The sequence below is a fragment of the Arachis stenosperma genome, chromosome 8, assembly GCF_014773155.1.
Source record: "Arachis stenosperma cultivar V10309 chromosome 8, arast.V10309.gnm1.PFL2, whole genome shotgun sequence".
Taxonomy (NCBI): domain Eukaryota; kingdom Viridiplantae; phylum Streptophyta; class Magnoliopsida; order Fabales; family Fabaceae; genus Arachis; species Arachis stenosperma.
In genome coordinates, this window is record NC_080384.1 from 53,371,377 (window position 1) to 53,393,928 (window position 22,552).

At 29.8% G+C, this 22,552-nt stretch overlaps 2 protein-coding genes across 2 annotated transcripts; both read right to left on the reverse strand.

Moving 5' to 3' along the window:
- Positions 1-12,402: 12,402 nt before the first annotated feature.
- On the reverse strand, positions 12,403-16,831 carry LOC130945057 (DNA-(apurinic or apyrimidinic site) endonuclease). The gene is made up of 9 exons (XM_057873715.1): positions 16,508-16,831; positions 15,870-15,962; positions 15,456-15,600; positions 14,821-15,022; positions 14,197-14,275; positions 13,729-13,790; positions 13,297-13,383; positions 13,040-13,143; positions 12,403-12,755 (listed from the first exon to the last, which is right to left on the reverse strand). The coding sequence occupies exons 1-9, from the start codon at positions 16,733-16,735 to the stop codon at positions 12,676-12,678; spliced, it is 1,080 nt and encodes a 359-aa protein (XP_057729698.1). The 5' UTR covers positions 16,736-16,831; the 3' UTR covers positions 12,403-12,675.
- A 1,297-nt stretch (positions 16,832-18,128) lies between these two features.
- LOC130944090 (CBBY-like protein) lies at positions 18,129-22,373 on the reverse strand. The gene is made up of 8 exons (XM_057872242.1): positions 21,973-22,373; positions 21,605-21,675; positions 21,317-21,475; positions 20,706-20,772; positions 19,906-20,001; positions 19,708-19,754; positions 19,226-19,306; positions 18,129-18,497 (listed from the first exon to the last, which is right to left on the reverse strand). Exons 1-8 carry the CDS (start codon positions 22,300-22,302, stop codon positions 18,374-18,376), a joined length of 975 nt encoding a protein of 324 aa, XP_057728225.1. The 5' UTR covers positions 22,303-22,373; the 3' UTR covers positions 18,129-18,373.
- Positions 22,374-22,552: the final 179 nt, after the last annotated feature.

Below are 22,552 nucleotides of genomic sequence, written 5' to 3' on the forward strand. Positions count from 1 at the left end.
TTGTATTTTAATGGTTGATTGAGTCAAGGTTTATAGACTTGTGGTCTTTCACAATTTTTGTATCATCCATCAAAATTTTATGTATTATTTACAATTAAATGATAAATTTTTATTATTATTAAACTAATTGTATTTGTAAATTCTGCATAATTAATGAATAATTAGTTAATAAATTAATTATTAATCAAAAAAAATTAAAAAATTAAATTTTATTAATCCAGAAAAGTAAAAATAATTAAAAATATAAATTTTAGCATTGATTTTAAAAATTTTGACCTAAAAATGAGCTAACAGGCTAGACCGGTCGGACTGGGCCTAAGGCTCACCATATAGAAGAGAAAACTCGGTTTCTCCTTCCCAAATTCAAAGGGAATCACGCTGAGAATTGAGGAAGGGGAAGCAAGAAGGAGCCCCAACCCTTGTTCCAAATTCAAACTCTCATATCTTTTAATTCCAAACTCCGATCGTCGCACTGTTTGTGGTCACGCGACCATCGCGTCGAACTCTTCGAAACCATCTAAACGAAATAGTAAGAAATTAGTTACTTCTTACACAGTCACTTCTCCCTTCAAATTTTGAAATTTTAGTTAATGGGTATTGAGAATTTTTTTGTTTCGATGCTCTAAGGTTGAATTAGTTTGAAGAAAGTGTTAGGTTGTGTCAAATTGAATCATGAACAAGGTAAGAATCCTCAAACCCTTGGTGAATTATCAATTAGTAAGCCCTTGTATTGATTTTTGTGATGTTATGTGAATTAGAGTAAGTATCGTATTAATTTGAAGTTCAATTGGTGGTTGAGCTTATTCAATTTGGTGTGGTCGCGGAGAAGTGAAAACTTGTGAAATGGTGGAATTTGAGACATTTCGAGCATTAGGGAGGAATCGGCCAATGTATAGTTTTGGTTTCTCCTAGATAATGTGTAATGTTACGTGAAAACTTAGGCTAGTTGACCATATGATAAGTTGAACTATGAAACTTGTTAAAGTTTAACGGTGGGTAACCGGAGATTAGTGGGCTGGACTGATAAGGTTGGTCCAATCGTCTGTTGGAGGAGGCCTCCGACTTGATTCGCGTCAGGAGGCTGCCATCCGACTTGTATGTATGAAAGAATGGGGGCTGGTACCTGCAAAGACACTCTAATGCCTAAGTTAGCAAGGATCTAAGCAAGTTTTAGAGTATGGGAACTTCGAGATACCTGAGGGGTGTTAGTGTATTTATAGTGGTGAACTCATAACCACCATTGGAGTAGTTCCGCCTTTTAAGGAGGATAACCGTCCCTTTATCTTAGGGAAGTTAAGATATGACTCCTGGAAGTGGGTTGAGAGATTTTAGGAGCAGTTACTTATTTGAATAAGTGTTATCTGTCAGCTACCCTCGTTCCCGACTTCCTTGTGGTGGAGCCTGTGTCGAACCCAACCTCTTGCGAGGAGGTCGGTTGTAGGGGAAGACCATTCTTGTGGATTGGGCCTTTTTAACCTTATATGGATCTGGGTCTTGGTATTGGATAAGGGTATAAACGGTAACTTTGGTAAAAATATTGAAGTTCATTATGAGAATGTGTTGAACAAATGATAACAATGAGTTATGATGATGATAGTTTAATGAATAATGAGTTATGTTATTTGAATTGAATTAGTTTGAGTGTTATCTTGATTTTGAATTGTTTGGGATGAAAGTGAATATAGTTGAGTAATTAGTATATTGTGAAAGAGATAGAATAGATATAGAATTGTGTTGGACTCAATTTGTGTTGTTTGGGGATGTCAAACATTGGTTTTGAATGGAGGTTTTGGTAAGAATAGAGGTTTGGTATTTTTGGTAAAAAAATTTGATTTTTGACCAATTTTGGCGGGTCATAACTTAACTTTCAGACCCTCAAATTTTGTCAAACTTATTTCAAATAAAAATTTGGTCCGTGAAGTTTATGCCGTTTTTTCAAAATATGGACAAAAAAATTTTTAACGAAAAAGTTATGCGCGTCTGAAGTTTGGTATGCAAAATTGATTTTTACAGACTTAACAGCTTTTTGCAACTTTTGTTGGGCATGCATACACGAACACACACGCGACGTAGATCCTAGACTCTGCCTAGACGTCCTGCGTACGCAGAATAAGAAGATTTACAGACTCGTGTATGCAGGCAGTACCACGCGACACGGGAAGGCTTCCTTGTCTAAGAATAAAAAATACGATGAAGAAGAAAAAAAGATAAAAATTTTTTGAATTGTACAAAATTTATCAAAAAATAGTACTAAAATTTTTTAATCATGACACAATTTTTTTTATTTTGATATAAGAAATTTTTTAATTAATTAAAATTCGTGAGTTCTACCCAATTATCTCAAAATCAATATGTAAATTATCCTCTATAACGTGGCACATTTTAATTGGATATTTAGTTTTAATTTGAGTTAATTTAACCTAATAAGAGTTAACATCTTAACTAAAGTAGGGTCATTTTATAATTAAATATTTTTTTAAGATGGATAATTATATAATTTTTGTAAATATTAAAAAATAAATTTATATATTTTTTTACCAAATCAGTATTAATTTGATTCGTTCCACCCTTCCATTGAAGAACACTTCCTTTGATGAGTGAAGAATATTTCCTCCCTGGTAGATTTTTGGTTAAACAAGTTTTATGGGACATAATTAGATATTTGACCTCTATATGGTGCAAAGACTCACATCTTTTTAGAGGACTTTCTTGCTTAGATATATTGTGAGATCGAAAGGCTATGATTAACTGGTTGCTTTTTCTTTTCTCTTTGTTTTTTTCTTTTGTAAGATAGGCATGTTATCCTCCCATCTTGTGTCATTCTCCCCATATTAATGATATATTTCTTTTCAAGTCTGATATTATTTTTTATCACAAATGCTTACAATTCTAAAGTATTACAAACCAAGAGTGGACCAGAAAGTTGAAGTTTACGAATCTAGATTGGTAGGATTCATTTAAGCTAGACATTAAATATTCACTGATTGAAAGTAGAGCAGGTCCTAGAGTTGGTCCTGTTGCTTCCACTACATCAACTAATGCCTTCTCTGAATTAGGGCTCTCTAGAAGTATGATTTGGGGAAGAAGCAAAAATTCAGTTTTTTATATTTTAGTAAATTATGCAATTACTCATTTTGGGCTATAATTTAATTTTAGAATAGATTAACCATAGTTAACATGACAACCAATTAAAGAATGACATGTCACATAAGATAATTTACATGTTATTATAAGAAGGACAGAAAAGAATTTACCTTAAAAATTATCAAAAATAAAATGGTATCGAAATTTTTTAGTCATGACATATAAAATTTTTTAACCAATTAGAAATTATTAGAAAAATACTTAATTTTTGTTTCTTTGAAGACTTCTTATGTCATTCGTCAAAAAATCATGTATCATTATCAACTAAGTGATGTATTTTTCTTATTACTGAACTCATATATAAGAGGTGTAACCAATAGCATAAAAAAATTTTAATCATAACACAAGAAATTTTTTAACGTAGCATATGCAATTTCTTACTCAATTAGAAGTTATCAGAAAATTTCTTTAACTTGTAATCTTTTGAAGATTTGTTGTGCTATTCACCAAAAATTCATGTGCCATTGTTAATAACTAAATGATGTGTTTTATTATCATTGAACTGATTGAGTGATTTCGAACTCGAATATAAAAATTCTAGCTATTAATGTGTTATTTATAATAAATTGATATATTTTTTGAATACATAACATATTTGAATCTATTTTGTTGGTTAAGTGAGTTAAGATTTTAGACTTGCGATTTTTTAAAGATTTATTGTGTCATTTCTAAAAAAAGTTATGTAACGTTTATAACTATATTATGTGCTTTTATTATCGTTTAACAATGTAGTACTGAACTAATATATAAGATATTTAGTCATTCATATGTCATTTACAATAAATTAATATATTTTTTAAATCTGAAACACATTTGATTGTATTTTAATGGTTGATTGAGTCAAGGTTTATAGACTTGTGGTCTTTCACAATTTTTGTATCATTCATCAAAATTTTATGTATTATTTACAATTAAATGATAAATTTTTATTATTATTAAACTAATTGTATGTGTAAATTCTGTATAATTAATGAATAATTAGTTAATAAATTAATTATTAATAAAAGAAATTAAAAAATTAAATTTTATTAATTTAGAAAAGTAAAAATAATTAAAAATATAAAATTTAGCATTGATTTTAAAAATTTTGACCTAAAAATGAGCTAATAGGCTAGACCGGTCGGACTGGGCCTAAGGCCCACCATATAAAAGAGAAAACTTGGCTTCTCCTTCCCAAATTCAAAGGGAATCACGCTGAGAATTGAGGAAGCGGAAGCAAGAAGGAGCCCTAACCCTTGTTCTAAATTCAAACTCTCATATCTTTCAATTTTAAACTCCGATCGTACTTTTTGTGGTCACGCGACCATCACATCAAACTCTTCGAAACCATCTAAACGAAATAGTAAGAAATTAGTTACTTCTTACACATTCACTTCTCCCTTCAAATTTCGAAATTTTAGTTAATGGGTATTGAGAATTTTTTTGTTTCGATGTTCTAAGGTTGAATTAGTTTGAAGAAAGTGTTGGGTTGTGTCAAATTGAATCATGGATAAGGAAAGAATCCTCAAACCCTTTGTGAATTATCGATTAGTAAGCCCTTGTATTGATTTTTGTGATGTTATGTGAATTAGAGTAAGTATCGTATTAATTTGAAGTTCAATTGGTGGTTGAGCTTATTCAATTTAGTGTGGTCACGGAGAAGTGAAAACTTATGAAATGCTGGAATTTGAGACATTTCGAGCATTAGGGAGGAATCGACCAATGTATAGTTTTGGTTTCTCGTAGATAATGTGTAATGTTACGTGAAAACTTTGGCTAGTTGACCGTGGAATTTTTTAAAGTTTAACGGTGGGTAATCGGAGATTAGTGGGCTGGACTGGTAAGGTTGGTCCAATCGTCTGTTGGAGGGGGCCTCCGACTTGATTCGCGTCAAGAGGCTGCCGTCCGACTTGTATGTATGAAAGAATGGGGGGTGGTACCTGCAAAGACACTCTAATGCCTAAGTCAGCAAGGATCTAAGCAAGTTTTAGAGTATGGGAACTTTGAGATACCTGAGGGGTGTTAGTGTATTTATAGTGGTGAATCCATAACCACTATTGGAGTAGTTCCGTCTTTTAAGGAGGATAACCGTCCTTTTATATTAGGGAAGTTAAGATATGACTCCTGGAAGTGGGTTGAGAGATTTTAGGAGCAGTTACTTATTTGAATAAGTGTTATCTGCCAGCTACCCTCGTTCCCGACTTCCTTGTGGTGGAGCCTGTGTCAAACCCGACCTCTTGCGAGGAGGCCGGTTGCAGGGAAAGACCGTTCTTATGGATTGGGTTTTTTTAACCTTATATGGATCTGGGCCTTGGTATTGGATAAGGGTATGAACAGTAACTTTGGTAAAAATATGAAGTTCATTATCAGAATGTGTTGAACAAATGATAACAATGAGTTATGATGATGATAGTTTAATGAATAATGAATTATGTTATCTTGATTTTGAATTGTTTGGGATGAAAGTGAATATAGTTGAGTAATTAGTATATTGTGAAAGAGATAGAATAGATATAGAATTGTGTTGGACTCAATTGGTGTTGTTTGGGGATGTCAAACATTGGTTTTGAATGGAGGTTTTGGTAAGAACAGAGGTTTAGTATTTTTGGTAAAAAATTTAATTTTTGACCAATTTTGGCGGGTCATAATTTAACTTCCTGACCCTCAAATTTTGTCAAACTTATTTCAAATAAAAATTTGGTTCGTGAAGATTATGCCGTTTTTTCAAAAAATGGACCAAAAAATTTTTAACGAAAAAGTTATGCGCGTCTGAAGTTTGGTATGCAAAATTGATTTTTAAAGACTTAACAGCTTTTTGCAACTTTTGTTGGGCATGCGTACACGAACACACACGTGACGTAGATTCTAGGCTCTGCCTAGACGTCCTACGTATGCAGAATGAGAAGATTTACAGACTCGCGTATGCAGGCAGTACCACGCGACACGGGAAGACTTCCCTGTCTAAGGATTCGCGTATGCGAGATGGACAAATTCACACCTCTGCGTACGCGAAACATGGCATGTATACGCAGAATCCCTGTTTTGGCTGAAAATGATATTTTGGATGGTTTAACCAATTCTTTAACTTTCTAAATCTATATAACTACCTTTGAAGGTTCGATACTTAGTTTTTAACAATAGGAAGATGGGTGAACCTAAAGAAGGAATTAACTTGGTAGTGAAAAGAGGCTCTGAAGTGAAGATTTATATTTGAGAAGTGCAAAAATATTGAATATGAAATAAATGAAGGCTATATTGATAATGACTGATTGAACTTGAATGAATTATATGGCTTATTGCACTTCTATTATTTGAGATACGAGTTTTCATGGGTAGACGCAGTGGCTTGCCACCACTTGTTCCAGATTGAGACTCGATACTCTATTGACCCTATGTCGCAAGATGTGGTTGGACACTTTAATTTCTCGAAAATTCTCCCAATGAGATGATAAAAGAATGATTGTGATTATATGCATAGACTCTTGGAGATGCGCGCACGGATTGACTGTGCAGGGTAATCTACCGAACATGTCGGGTTTGACAATATAACTGACATATGAGACTCATCAAGCATAAGGTATGCATACATCATATGCATTTGTATATTTTTGTTTGAGTGTGCATTACTTGAGTTTGCCTAAATGATTATCCATACTTATTTGCTTTTCGTTCTACGTGGCTGTAATTACACCCTATTTGTGTTTTCTTTACATGTTTTGTATGTCTTTGCAAATGAGATATCCCTCGTTTGGCGAAGGCATAAAAAGGGTAGCTTCACCGGTATTTCGGAGGATTAGAGAAAATAGAAAATGAAAGATTGAGTTAAAGTTAGATTTAGAACTTGAAAACCTTAGTTATTTACCCTATTTTTGGTTTAGTATATTTCTTTAAGTTTAATTATGAGTGTCGAAGTTTTAGGAATGCCTATGATTTTTCCAGGACCTTATATATTACCTACGTTGGTACCATTGCCATGCTGAGAATTCCCAATTCTCATTCCATACATATATTGTTGCTTTTTAGATGCAGGTCAAAAGGCATTTCGCGGAACGTCTGGAGTTTCTGTGCAAGCAAAGTTGGTCTTTGGGATGCTGTATTTTGTATTTATGTTATGTATATTTGTATATAGATTTCTCCTCTGTATATATTTTACGTTTGTCCCTTTTAGAGATTGACTTGGAGAAGTAGGTTGTCAGTCTTCTGTTTTGAGATACTTTTGGGTTGTATATATATGTATTTATGCTTCGGCCAACTTTCACTTCGCATGTCAAGTTTGAAACTTGATATTCTGTATATTTTGGCATTCTACTCTTTATGCTCATATGCTTTACCCGTTCTTTTTATCTGGTTATCCATCTACGTGAGCGATGCACTTTTTTTTTTCCAGTTTTTTTGTTTAAATTTTTCTTCAAAACTCCTAGTTACGCATTACTTTAGTTATATCTATGTATATATTTTATTTCAAATGTCATAATACCTCACCATCTTTGTTTTATGACTTAAGCATAAAGTTTTGTGTGGTTGGGTGTTACAGTGTGATATTGAAGTAAGAAGAAGTTGATGATGATGATAATCAAGGAGGAGAAAGAAGACAAAAAAAAAAAATCAAATGAAAAAAAAGAAGAAGATGAAGAGAAAGAAATGACGGTTTGATAATGATGAAAAAAAAAAAGACGAAAGAAGAGAAAAAAAAAAGAGAGAAGAAAAAAGAAAAAGAAGTAGACAAAAAAAAAGATGTAATAAAAAAAGCATATATAAAAAAAAAATGCGTACATATAATAAATTTAGTTAAATTTAATTATAAAAACGCTTAGCTATCTAGTATTTATGGTGAATTAATTGGTACAATATATCAAATATTATATGTAGATATATCATTTTTTATGAAGTAAAAACTCACTTTAATTCTTAAAATTTGATCGCCACAGTTCTTAAAATAATAATTTAATATCTAAAAGATCATTTTTTTTAAAATTCAATTTAGCAATTTGTTTTTATCATAAACAAAGTAAATTGAGTCACTTGTAAATCAAATTACTATGTGATTATGACCATATATAATTTAGGTGGGTCATTATTGCTATTATTTTTTCTAAAAATATTTATTTATTTTATTTTTAAATTTAATGTTTATATTAGTAAAATAAAATATTAAAAATATCTTCAATAAGCATAAAAATTACATACTTCTAAAAATATTGTCAAATTATAAATAAAAGTATAACCACATGAAAATTTTTTGGTTTACAAAATATAAATGACTTAAAAATATTCAAACAAAGAAAAAATTCGAAAAAATATGTCAAACCCACCTATTAATCAACTCGTCTCATTTGCATTATCAAAAAACTATCATTATAAACTTTCTACTAACTAAAATAGAACAAGTTAATAATTAGATTGCTCTATCAAACTTTTTGTTATGTGACTTTTAATTTGATGTCATTCAGGATTGATGATTTATAACTACTATCAAATTATAAAAAATAAAAATATTATGTATATGCAAAAAAATTAATTATTATATATTTATTCATATATTTTTATTGTGTATTTTATATTGTTGTATTTTATATAAACATAGTTAATTAAGACTTATTTTATTATATATAAATAATATGAAAAATACATATCATTCACGAAAAAGAATATTTAATAATCAATAATGTTGTAATTTACATTATATTTTAATTTAATAATAATTATTTTTTTTACTTTTACTAATTTTTTATTTTATATTTTTTATAATATTTTTTAATCTAATAAATTAAAAATTAATCTATTGTAATTTAAAATTTTATTTTAAAAATTTTTTATTAATTAATAAATTAATCATTCAAACACTTATTTAAATAGATTTGTAAATTCTTCACTATTTTCTACTGATCAGATCCTACTTTGGTCAGCTTAAACTTAGGATTTGGGTTGGGGAGAAGAGTCAAAGAGGACCCCACCAATGGATGACATGTCACTGGCTCTGTTTATGCTTAAAAGATCTGACACGTGTCATAATATGATAAGCAGTTAATGGGGGTATTGGCATGCTGACCCTTCCATGAGGCAGTGTTTGAGAGAAGGGGGGCCCCCACTCTGCATCAAATAACTGAATTCTGCTGCTCACTTCTTGGGGTTACAATATCAAGAAACTGGATAAATTAAAAAAAAAGCTGCTATATATTGGCTAATTTTTTTTCTTATAAAAAAAAATGATGTGATATATTCCAACATAAAAAATATTAAAAAATTATCAAAATTTATTATTTTTATTTATTTATTAATTATTAATATTTAAAAATATGAAATAAAATATATAATTAAATTATTAGACTAAAAATTGAGTCAAAAATTAAATAATAATAAAATAAAATAAATTTTAATAGTTTTATAATATTTTTTATCTTAATATTATAATTTTTAGTATTTTTAAAATCTGTAAAAAAATTAAAATTAAAGGTTCGATTTATTTTTTTATTTTTTTTAAAAAACAGAAATGGAAGCATCTAATTTCTATACCTTTTAAAAATTAGAAGACTTAATTTCTGCACTCCAACTTAAATAATTTTACATTAAAAATTAATAATCTATAATTTAAAAAAATACTACTATTAACTCAATATCAAGAATAAAAAGTGCTGATATATTAAGTTAAAAAATTCACAAGCTAATTTTAATATTATACAAGAATGTTGAAATGCTTATATGTGAAGATAAGTTGCAGGAAATTGCATGTTAGAGATTTTTTTTTCTATTTTCTGCTGATTTTAGGAGTGTAACGTACTCTAAAATTATTTCTGTTTAGTTATTTTTCTTTTGGGTTTGAATCTCCTTGAATGTTAAAAAAAATAAGTAAAATAAGTAAATAACATATTATAATTACATCTCATACCTAATCAATGTTCATCTTCATTGAGAAGATAAATCAGAAAAAAAATTACACTTGCAAATAAAGCCTAAGTGCAACTCTGGATTTTTAGGCACATTCAAAATATATCTACTAATTTCTTTCACAACAATTTTTATAAAGAGATCCTAGAAAATGTTTATTATATTATATAATCCAAAAACAAGTAAAAACTAATATTTTTCTGTACAAAGCTTTTTAGTTTCTCCTTTCTCTTTCTAAGGGTATGTTTCGGTAAGTCAAAAAATTATATTTATTTCAATAATCACTTATTTAAAAATAAATTTATATTTAGATAATTTAGCTGAAAAGTAATTTTAATTTAATCTGTGGTTTTTAGATTGTTAAAAACAATATTTTTTTTAGATTTTTGCTTGAAAACAACTTTGTTTAGTAACTCTAACCTCTTAAATTATACATCTAAAATCACCCAAAAACAATAACTTTCTTAAAATAGCTTTTTTTTTTAATTATCCAAACCTGGACTAAGTATTTGTAAGGTATTTGGTAGATAAAAATGTAATTATTGATTCTTGGTTCCTTTCTGATTGCTTTTAACTTATATTATTAACATCTTTTAAAAGATTAAGCTGTATTTTTTCTTTATTTAACTTTTGGACTTTTTTCCCCCAAGGTGCTTGACTTTCACTGATTTGAGTGATTTCATTTTAATTTGCTGGCATTAGTTTAAGCCATTAACTAGTATAATTCAGTTGAGAAGGCTGTGACATGGAAATCGAATCCAATTCTGTTTTTTCGTTTTCTTTTTTTTCTTAATCTTTTTATACGATCGAATCCAATTATTTTTTATGGTACATAACAGTGACATCACCAATTCACCATTCATTTGTGGAATTTTTGTTTTTGATATTGAAGTGATAATATTGTTTTTTCGAATTGTAGATTGTTGGGATGTGATTCTTAAATGTGTAACTGTTTAATTAGAGAAATAGAAATCGGATAGTTTGATTTGTAGAGATATAAAAATCGGACCGTCCGATTTGTGTTAAAAAAAATTAAAAAATTAAAGGTATAAATCGGACCCTCCAAATTATGTATTTTTCAAAATTTTAAAAAATACTTAAAATTACAATGTTATATTAAAATATGTATATATATGTACTTCCATATAATTTTCACATAATATTATTCGGGTTAATAGCCAAATTCATTCTTGAAAGATCACTCAAATTTTAAATTAATCCTCAAATGATTTTTTGAGACATATTAATTCTTGAAAGATAAAACGTAAGTCAAATTGATCTTTCCGTTAGTTAGATAATGATGTGTCAGGTCAGCGACATCTAGCACGCCATATGTCATTTGATATGTAAAAAAGTTATTTATAATTAAAATAGTCCCTGAAAGTTTAAACGTAATTCATTTTCATCTCTAAAATTTTAAAATTAATCAAATTAGTCCTTATATAATTTTTTTATATTTTTTCATAATATTAAATTTGAAATATTTTTTTATAGTACTAATTTTAATATTATTTTTTAGACCTTAATAAACAATTTTTTTTACATAAAACATAATAAAAATAATTAAATTATTAGAAAGTTATTTTGTCATTTGTATTTTAAAATTTTATATTTTTAAATTGTAATTTTTTATAGTGAAATTTTTTTATTTAAACGAATTTATCAAATTATCGTTGATTATATATTTAAAATTCAATATTTTAAATCTCATTAAATAATATAGTAGTTATTTTAAAATTTAAATCTTTTAAATTTTTTAAAATTATAATTTTTATTATTATTTAATTTATATGGTAGAACTCAATAATTAAAAAATTGATTTGTGAGATCACTTGTTGAAAAATCATTTGAAAACTAATTTAAAAAATAAATGATCTTTCAAGGACGAATTTGACTATTAATATACTATTATTCCATATAATTTTGTTTTGATTCGGTAACAAAGAGAACAAACTTTTCTTTAAGAGCCCAAATCATCACAAGTAGAAGTGCTCTCCTCTTATGGATTTTGGAAGCTCAAAACAACATATCATATAATTTAGAACTTGTATATATCCTCTAGTCTTTGTCCATATGTCTTTGATGCTAGTGTTTGTCTTCCTCCAATACTTCTACTAATATGTTTTTCAACACCAACATAAATGTTTTTGTTAAATTTTCTTCAATTTAACATAAACGTTTCTCTCCGTTTGTAGATAAAATTTACTCTGACAAATAAACTAAACTATGTAATTACACTATATATATGGTATTATGATTATTCATAAAAAGTACAAGGAAATATAAAAGCATCTAATGAAAAGTGATTAGAACATAAGAAAATTCGTTTAGCACATGTACTTGTAGCCTACCATCACATACCGAATAAATTAATTTTGATATAGAAGGCCAAATTGATGACCCCAATTACTTAATAAAGTGAATGCCATTTGTGGCAATAGCATTGTTAGAAGTTAGTGTTTCACTTAATGTGGGTAGTTATCAACAAATAGACCATGATAAAGCTTAATAAAGCACCTAATCAATACCATAACATTAAGCATTTCCATGAATAGACACAAAGTTTACAATGACTTCCTAATTAACAAAATATTCAATATTTGAATATGGAGAGAAGAAAGAAAATTTGAAGGCAGTGGTTTTGTCCAATAAGAAGCAAAGAAATTGTCATTCTGGATTCTCATTTTGAGTGTTGGAACTTGGAGAGAGCTCCAATGTAACAGGGCAGTGATCACTTCCATAAAAGCCTGCAGAGATAAAAAAGTAATGCCAGGTATAGATGGAAAGAAGTAAAAGTAAAACTTGTAAGGTGCAGTGACACTCAATTTTCAATTAGGTCTTTATAGTTCATAAATTTGTAATCATATCCTTATACTAAATAAAATGTTATAATCTAGCCCTTGAAACAAAAGTTAAGTATAATTACATATCCTTAACCATACAAATCATATTTCCCTTCATGAATGAAGAGGAGTGTTTAGACAAATATGCAGCCAAAAAGTAGTGTCAATTCCATGAATGAAAAGCTTACCTTGTAACTCTATTCCATGTCCATGCATTTCGCATGCAACGATCCTGTCTTTGAGTTTTTCTGAAACTAGGAAATAGTCTATTCGCATCCGTTTTCCTCGATACCTTCAAAGAGAAACAATTGTAAGGACTAACAGGCCAAAGCTAAAGTGTGCTTCACATTACTCAAGTGCATTGACTCAACATCACATTTAACCAGCAATAATGCTGAGAATCAACGGCAATGATATATAGCTGAAGATAGATTCAATTTCTTACTTTCCTATTGGGTTTCCGGACCATGAGAAACCTCGTTCCATGTCCTTGTCCTTGTGCAGAAATCTGTAGGCATCTACCAGCTGTCCCCTGAAGGCATGAAACTCTTAGTTATTGAATTGATATAGTAGTTAATGGACTGTAGGAGACCAAAACACGGGTTAAAAAAAAAAAACCAATCCTGAGTCTGAAATCTACTATCTTAAATTAGCAATTCTACTATGAAATTTCTTATAACTGTACAATAACCATATTACTAATTAGATCCTGACAATCTAGCTTATGATTGATTCAGGTATGAAATATAACAAATCTTGAGAGTATCCAATGAGCAAATGATAAGTTGATAATAAGTTCAAAGGGAGGTATGGGATTTTCCATGCTGATATAGCAAACAAGAACACAACGATGAAAAAGAACAGTGAAGTCACTCACTCTTTTAAGATGTTACCAAATCGTCTTCTTTCAGATAAAGTAAAGCCAGGCTGCCCACAATCCTGCATAAAAGATAAAAGCCAAATCATCAGGATTTTAATTAAGATATAAATTATGGAAAACTATACTGCACTATTTGGTGGCGCTTTAAGGAAAAAGAACTTTAAGCTTCAAGGAAACTTATGCTTAACACTGTACCAGAGCTTATATGAACAGGTCCTTAACGGGTTCAATATCTTTTACACCCACTCTTCATAATTAAGTTAAACTTTAGGAAAATGTGGCAAAAGTTTATACATTATTTACCAATTAAGCCTATACCATATGAATTGTGTGAGAGGGCAATGTAACTTAGAATATAAATCATCCCAAATCCAGACTAAGATATCAAGAGTTTAGGAGATAAATCTTCAAAGTCGAAAGAGATTAGTCAATCTTAAAGGGAACTTCAGAGTAAAGTGATTCGACCTCTTTATTTGGAGGAACATAGCCGTTTTGTTTCGCTGCACTGAAAAACTCTGGATGACTCACATCAATCTCTTCATGGCTGCCAACAATGAATTTATGAGAGATTTACATATAATCTCTTCGTTTGAAAGTATGAAAGTATAGATGAATTATTAAAAATATGGATGATATATCAAACTCCTTGAAAAACGACATGCAACACTCAAAATAATTCTCTGGTGTAAGATAGTAAAATAGAAATGGCCAAATTATTCATCGATAAGAGTTACTAGAATTCAGGATATGCAAGATGAATATAGGGAGGAAGATGTTTGGGGTTAGGTAAAACTATATTTAAGTGTTTTTTTTTTTGGTGTGAAAACAATATTTAAAAAGTTAATCACAGGAAAAGTGTAACCTAAATGAATTAAGTTCATATAATGCATATAGATGCACCAAATGAAAAGAAAATATCAATATTAGTTATCCTCTCAAACTGTTTGAATTTCAGTTTTCTTCATGGCAAAGAGCTGAACTTGTTTCATAGCTACAACGACAAGAATGAAAAGCATGCCACCAAACAAAGAGATTGGAATTGATTAATCTCATACTGCCAGAGACAAAAGGAAAATGGAGATTAGCTACCTCACATTTAGATCCCCACACCATATCAAAGGCTTGTCTGAATTTTGTGTAACAAATTCTAGAACCCTTTTGTCCCATTTTCTTCTCCTTTGAAATGAGTTTGGTTCCTCTTTCCACCCATTATTTGGAACATATGTATTCAACAACCGAAGGGTTTCGAATTCAACCAAGATTACTCTGCCATCTGGTTCATGCTTTGAAGCTGGCAGCAAAAAAAGTTTTCCATAAGCATTAAAGAAAACTTATTGAATATAATGCAATGAAAATATGTTCCAGTAAAATTCACTATCCCATAGAACATCTAAAATTCATTAAAACTCTAAAGTGGAAGTTTGAATGATATATGACAAGTTCCTAACAATTAAAGGCATTTCAAAATGGCATGATAATTATATTTTGAAACTGAGGAAGAAAATTCTTTTAAACAGTAATTCTTGAAATCTTCAAACCCCCTCCCCGCACTCGTACTTGTAACTTCACCCTTAGTAGAATTCTAGATTCTCAATTCATTTCTTTCTTTCTGTTTCGTTCAGAAAAGAAAGTAGTAATAATAATATTATGGTAAAGTAATTCTTTGAAAATTGATCATAAGGATGAGCAAATCAATGCAGGATAGAAAATTAACGTCATTATACCTATTTTATCAAGATTGAAAAAGACATTTTTTGGTTTGAAGCATTTTTTCACAAATAGTGCTGTCCCTGCATACTTTGAATCTGCCAGAGACCACCAAACACGATAGTTCCCAAAAGGTGGAGCTGAAAGTGCACGCATCAATGCCTGCATCATTTTTTATCAAAGTCAGATAACAAATCAAAATCTTATAGTACCATTCAGATAATGAAAAAGTTCCACTAGACAAAAATTGTCAAACCCTGTTTGAATCATCATTTTTATTATCAAATCCTCACAGTTGTGGCTCTACTAAGAATAACCCGAGTAAGCCAGCAGGTCAAAGATATATAGTGCTAAGGATTGGCTCATAACTCATAAGTTATACATGAAATCTAGTGCATGCTGAGACTCAAAATAACATGACAGAAAAGTACCGCCTTCTCTTCCCTGGACGCGGTTGTATCATCCTTAAGTTCTCCCTGATTTTTGGGTGTGCCCTTAGATCCAGCGGCAGGCATCCGCACTTCCTATCGAAAATCTGATGTTAGAATACTCAATATGATGTTAGAATACTCAATATTCTTAATTTCTTACCATCAATTTTACTATAAAATCATAAGAATGTTCCCCAAGTCCCAACAAAACAGAACAAGTCATGGAGACAATTTACAACTAAAGCAGAATCATTTTCATGCTTATGTGAAACCCCTTCAATTATTTGCCTTCCACAGAAACAAGTTATTTATAAGACAGGGTTCATATGCTTAAGTTAGGAGGAAAAAACATTGATAATATAGCATTTCTCAGAAACTACACTTTCTATCTTCAAAGAAAAAGACTAATAAATAAAAACTGTATCTTTCAATTTTTAAGGATTTAGCTATACACCCTAATTTCTTTTATATATAACTTTCAATTGAAAAAATAAAAACTGCATTTTTCTTAAAAACAATAAAACAAACACGTCATAGGCATTCTCATGAAGAGCTAAAAAACCAACACAATAACCTAATCCATGATCCTCTCCACACAGATTTAACAAGAAAAAAAAAATTGAAAGTGTATTTGGGACCTGAATTGCAATGACGTCAGGATCAAAGGAAGTGACGAATTTGCATAGCTCAGGGAAGTTGTTCTTGACGCGGAGGTAGAAGCTGTTGGCGTTCCAAGTAACGAACTTCAATGGCTCCTTTTTCTTCTGAGTGTCAGTGTCAGTGGCATTATCGTAATTTCCTTCCTCTTTGGGCTTCTTGCATGAACCATCGGAGTCTTTGTTGATAACCTGGAAGAAACGTTTCATCTTCTTCACTTCGTTCTTTCTTCTACTCTTCTTCGTTCATCGATTTGAAATCAAACACTCTTTTTCAGTTCACAGTGTTTTGTTCTCAGTTCTGAGTGTAACAAGGTAACAACTACTAACAAATAGTGCTGTTTTTTAGGTTCATTATTTTATTTATTTTTAAAAACTTTTTTCCCACTCTTTTCCTTTTTATTATTATTATTATTATAGAATTTAATTTTTACACATGTATCTAATTAAATAATATTATATGAGTAAAAATAATTATTTTTTATATTAATTATGTGAATAGTTATTTAAAAAATAGATATAATTAAACAATTGTATAAAAATATTTACATTGTTGGTATGTCAAAATTAAATTCAAATTATTATTATTATTTGAAATTTAAAATTTTATTGGTATGGATTCGAAGGTATGTTTGGAAAAACTTATATAATTAATTATATCAAAATTAATTTATATTTAGATTCTAACTAAAATATAATCATTTTTAAAAAAAATCCTTATATTTGAATTTCTAAAAAGTAGAAAGAAAAAAAAATGTATTTTCTGAGTATGTGAAGAATTTTTTGTTTATATGTTTAGATCATATTTAATTGGTATTTTATGAGTGTGCACAATTAAAGTAAATAATTATAATATATTTGATAAAATGATAAATCGATTCTTAACTTTTTAGTTCGTAAATATTTAAATTTTTATGTAAGTATAAAAAAATTATGTCATTTGAGTTATAATTCATTTACCAATAATTGATTTATCTTTTTCTCTGTATATTTTTAAACATGTATTAAATGTATTTCATCATCACTATCCAATAGTAGCTTCTTATTGGCCCTTGTAATTTTACTTTTTACACACTTTGTACTTTGTAGGTTGTTTCCTTTCTTTGTTCCACCATTTCACCGTTAGGGAATAACGGAGAAGACCGAATTGTCCAAGGAAAACAAATCTTGCGGACTATTTTGCATATTTTAAAAACCTTAGAGATTAATTTGGATAAAAAAAATACATGTTAAGATTATAAAAAAAAAAATTTATTAAAAATATAAAAAATTATATTTTTAATGTATTTATTTTATATTAATTAAATAAAAACAATTAGAATTTTTCATTAATTATAAATTTATTATATTTTCTTAGAGCACATGTTAGTTAAACTCTTTGGGATCTTTTATTTATTTTCTTTTATCATTAATAATAAATTGTCTTTGCTAATAAAATATACTATATGGATCAAATAACATCATTTCTTTTGAGAATAATATTTAACTTATCAAGAGTGAATCTTCTTTGATGTTAGAGTTACAATTTTTGAACTTGCAAAAAGTAACATGTTTATGGACACCAAATCAAATCCAAGGGTGGAAATAAGAATGTCAATCAAAGTTAACAAAATAGACATGAATTTAGATATTAAAATAACATTTCTCTTATGGTTAAAGCTTCTTTATACAACCAAATGGTGATCTTTTCATCATTGATTTGAAAAGGTAGGAATGAAAACATGAAAAAAAGAAAAAAAAAAGAAAAAAAAGAAAAAAGAAATTGGGCACTGATACACATAAGCAAAGTAGAGTTGAACAAAATCCTAAGAGCATTGAACTGAAATATCTAGTTTGTTTGCCATCTATCTAGCTCACAAATTGCTTCTCAAGGAGGCTTCCACAGAATGCTAAATCAAATCTCTCCTCAGGAGGATCACCAATGAAGTCAAACACAGCATCTGCATTTAAGAAATCTTCATCTTTTGTATAGCTACAATTTAGAGAGAGAGAGTTAGTGGAAAACTAAGATAATGCAGCATTGTTAGTGTTAAAAAGTTTTAACCAGAAAGTCAATCATATAAATGTAATATTACATTAGCAAAAAAGAAAAATAGAGTAAAGTACTATTTTAGTCTTTAATGTTTTAGTAGAATCTCAATTTTGTACTTAACGTTTAAAATGTAGTATTTTTGTCCCAAACCTTTTATTTCATTACATTTTTGTCCTCTGGTTAAAATTAAAACTTTCTTCTTCCCAAAATACCATTTTCCCTCTATTATTATCTTGTTTTTCTTATTCTTCTACCACTTTCACTTTCAAATCACTACAACCACCACTATTACCACTAACAATATTACGATTTAAAGAGTATTCTTGAAAGAAAAAAAAATGGGCAGAAGTTAAAATAGGACGAAATAAGACACTTGAGATAAGAATAGGTAATGTTAGAGATGAAATTATGGCTTAATCCAAATGTTAGGGACTAAAACAATACTTTATTAACAGAAATAACTATTTTTCATATCAACTAATTAAACAACCATATAAAAGAAAAATTCAATTGGATATGAAAGTTGTAGAATAAAGAAATAAATGCATTTTAGTATATGCTCTCATTGAAATAGAAACTTTCATGATATCCAACATTTCTATCAAACAAGTAGAAATTTTGAAGAACATAAAGTAGTTTTTTCCCATTGTCATTAGAGAAAATTTTACCCGCTCTTTGTTATTATACACTTCATCCCTGCTCCTTTTGCAGCTGCTAGGCCTATGGCACTGTCCTCAACCACAACACATCTGTGGAAAAAAATGGCATTTCATATTCAAATGTGAGATACCAATGAAAATAAAACAAATGAGTGATTACAAGCAACGAAGTTGTTGTGTAAGAGAGTAAGACACGTGACGTGCCGAAAAATCGAAAGACAAAGAAGGACTATTTGAAAATTATTAAAAGGAGTAATGATATAGAATCCTAAAAATATTCATAGGAGATCAACAATCTGAAGTTGCAGTGTAAGACACACTTCAGTGCTTGTTGATCTCTAAAGACAAACAACGCATCGAGGGACTATTTGCAAAATTTTCCTAACAGTTCAAACTGATTTATAGAACCTTGCCAAGAATATCAAAATGTTATGACATCTTATATGAACAACAATTTTACCCTAAATTTATAACCAAGCATTGTGAGGTACCTTGAAGGTTCAACGCCGAGAGTGCTAGCGGCTAAGAGATATATTGCCTGTTATAGGAAGAGTGAAATGCAATTAGCTGATAAGATCTTGCCATGTAGTACATTCAATCACTTATAATGAATGAATGCATAATTTCTCGAGTTATGCCGTGACATCGAAATCCAGCAAATTAACATTAGAAGGATAAAAATGTCTTACCGGATCTGGCTTTTTCCGGGGAACAACATCTCCAGCAAATATCTTTATCTTTTCTGCTCTCTCAGGCCCTAGCAAGAATGATACTATTGCAGAGACCTAAAAGCAACTCAAAGTTTAGGTCTATTGGATGAGATTACTATGTTGAACTTGGTATATCATGCATTAACGGAATCAAAAGGTATAGATTGAACCATAAGAAAATGACATACATCATAATTCAAATCCAATTGTATAGCACAAATTAGATGCATTGCTACAATTATACAGCAATGTCATTACAAAACAATAAGGTTAAGTGCATGTTTGGGCGCCATTATTTTGTTAAAAAAAGATCTTTTTTCAATGAAAAAAGATCTTTTTTTATTTTTTAACGTGTTTGGCAAATTTCTAGTAGTAAAAGTAAAAGCACTAGTAAAATCAAAAAAAGATCTTTTTTGAGAAGCTGTAATTTACATCTTTTTTTAAAAGATCTTTTTTCCTTAAAAAAAAGATGTTTTTCATGTAATAAATAAACAAAAAAGTACTTTTATATTGTTATACCCAAACATAATTGATAGATAAAAAGACCTTTTTACATGAGATATCCAAACATAAAATTACTTTTACTTCTCTATAAGATCTTTTAAAAAAAGATAACTCGGAAAAAGATCTTTTCTTAGAAGCTCACCCAAACAAGCCCTAATTCTATTAAGAACTGAATCTATATATCTATATCTTATGAACCCAGATTGGCAGATTCCGATAGTTGAATCGAGACAAAAGAAAATTATTTAAGGAATTGTGTAACTAATTATGCTTACCGCCTTCTCATTAGAAGTGCTGCACACTGCTACATTAACTCCTTGGCTTAAAGCCTGATCAATAAGCCTACATGTTTGATAAGAAGACACATATAATAAGAAAAGGCACACATATTTAGTGTATCTTGATAATGGATATTATTTCAAAGAAAAATACAAGTACTTCTTAAGTTTGAGTTGGCTTATATATATAAGCATAATCTGGGGAAAAAAAAATCTGTTTTCTGTGTTTTACTAGAAGCAAGTAGATATTTTCTTTCGATTCAGAATTTACGGTTTATATTGAATATACCTTCTTTTTTGTTTTTTTGAAGTTTCAAAAGCTTATCCTAACACCATAAACCATACACTTCCAATCTTGCAACATAAATATAAAGCATGAGGTAAGATCAAATCTAAAAGCATGTCTCATAATATAGTTTTATTACTTTATATGCAGAATAGGAGCAACAAATATGAACTCCTATAACCAGTTAGACACCATGCTAAGAAACAAATTAACCAGATAGTTAAGCTGTTTATTAGAGACTAAGAAAAGTTGTTAACTTTTTATATCTAAAACAGAAACCAGGGTTTGGTAAATAAGATAAAAAGAACAGATAGTAACCAACTTTGCAACACCTGGACGAAGAGGCAACAGCTTTTTCTCAATGAGAGCCATGAATAGCTCCGTCTTCCGCTTGTGGAGTGAAGCTATGAAATCTTTTCTTTCTTGTTCGCCTGTCGGGGCATTCGCCGGCCAACCTGTCTTGTTAAAGTATGCTGTCATCCTAACATTAAAAGAAAGCTACATCATCAGTTGCATAGTTCCATATTCAATCAAATAAGGAATTCAACAATGACAATGGCATGCTTTCCAATAAAATTTTGAATTGAGGGGGAAAGAAAAATATATGTACCTTTCTTTTCCACCTCCAATTTTGAGCAGTTCTCCATACAAGTCCACATCCCAGGTCACACCTAGCTCTTTCTGCATTTCCCAATCAATAAGGCACCATCGTTATTTGTTGAAGTTCTCACATTCTTAAAAATATTTACAACCATGCTACGTTTACAGAAAAAATCAATCACCAAATCAGTCATCTGTATAGAATACATGTTAGAATATAAAATATACCTTAAAAATGTGTGAAATAACACATGTATCTGTATAGTGATTGATTTGGTAGCTTATTTTTAATGTGGATATAGCATTCAAAATATTTATAAATGTATTCCAAGCTAGAAAGATAAAATATTCGAAGTAGTGCAAAGCAATATAAAGTACCTCTTGGAAGGTTTCATTGAAAGAAATGCGGTGGCCATCTTTCTCAGTGTCAACAAGAACTCCATCACAGTCAAAGAGAAGAGCAGAGGGAACAACAGTGGAAGAAGAAGAAGCAGCTGAACAGCTCACTCTAAAAGAAGAAACACTAACAATTCCCACTGTTCTTGGTCTTGTTGACTTAAGGGAAATTGTTGTTGGGGTGCCCATGAAAGATGATGATGGAACAGGAACATGATCATGGTCTTTGTTGTGTTTGAGGAGGCTATGTTGTGTTTTTGTTAAGAGTGAAGAAGAGGAGGAGGTAGAGATTATGGTGGTTAGTGCTGCCATTGTTGCAACTTCTTCAATTCTTGTGCTTGCAATTGCATAACATCCTCAAAAATTGGTTAGAAGTTATATGGTTGTAAATTGGTAATGGTGGGGCCGTTAAAGTGTCAAAGGTTCAAACTTGGAACACAGATTTTGGTTTTGGTGGCATGTCAGCAAGATTAGGCTGAGGCATACGAGCAATCTCCACGTGGAATCCAACAAATTTGTTGAAGCTTTGAAGGATGAAACAAGAATTGGACATAAAAGGTTA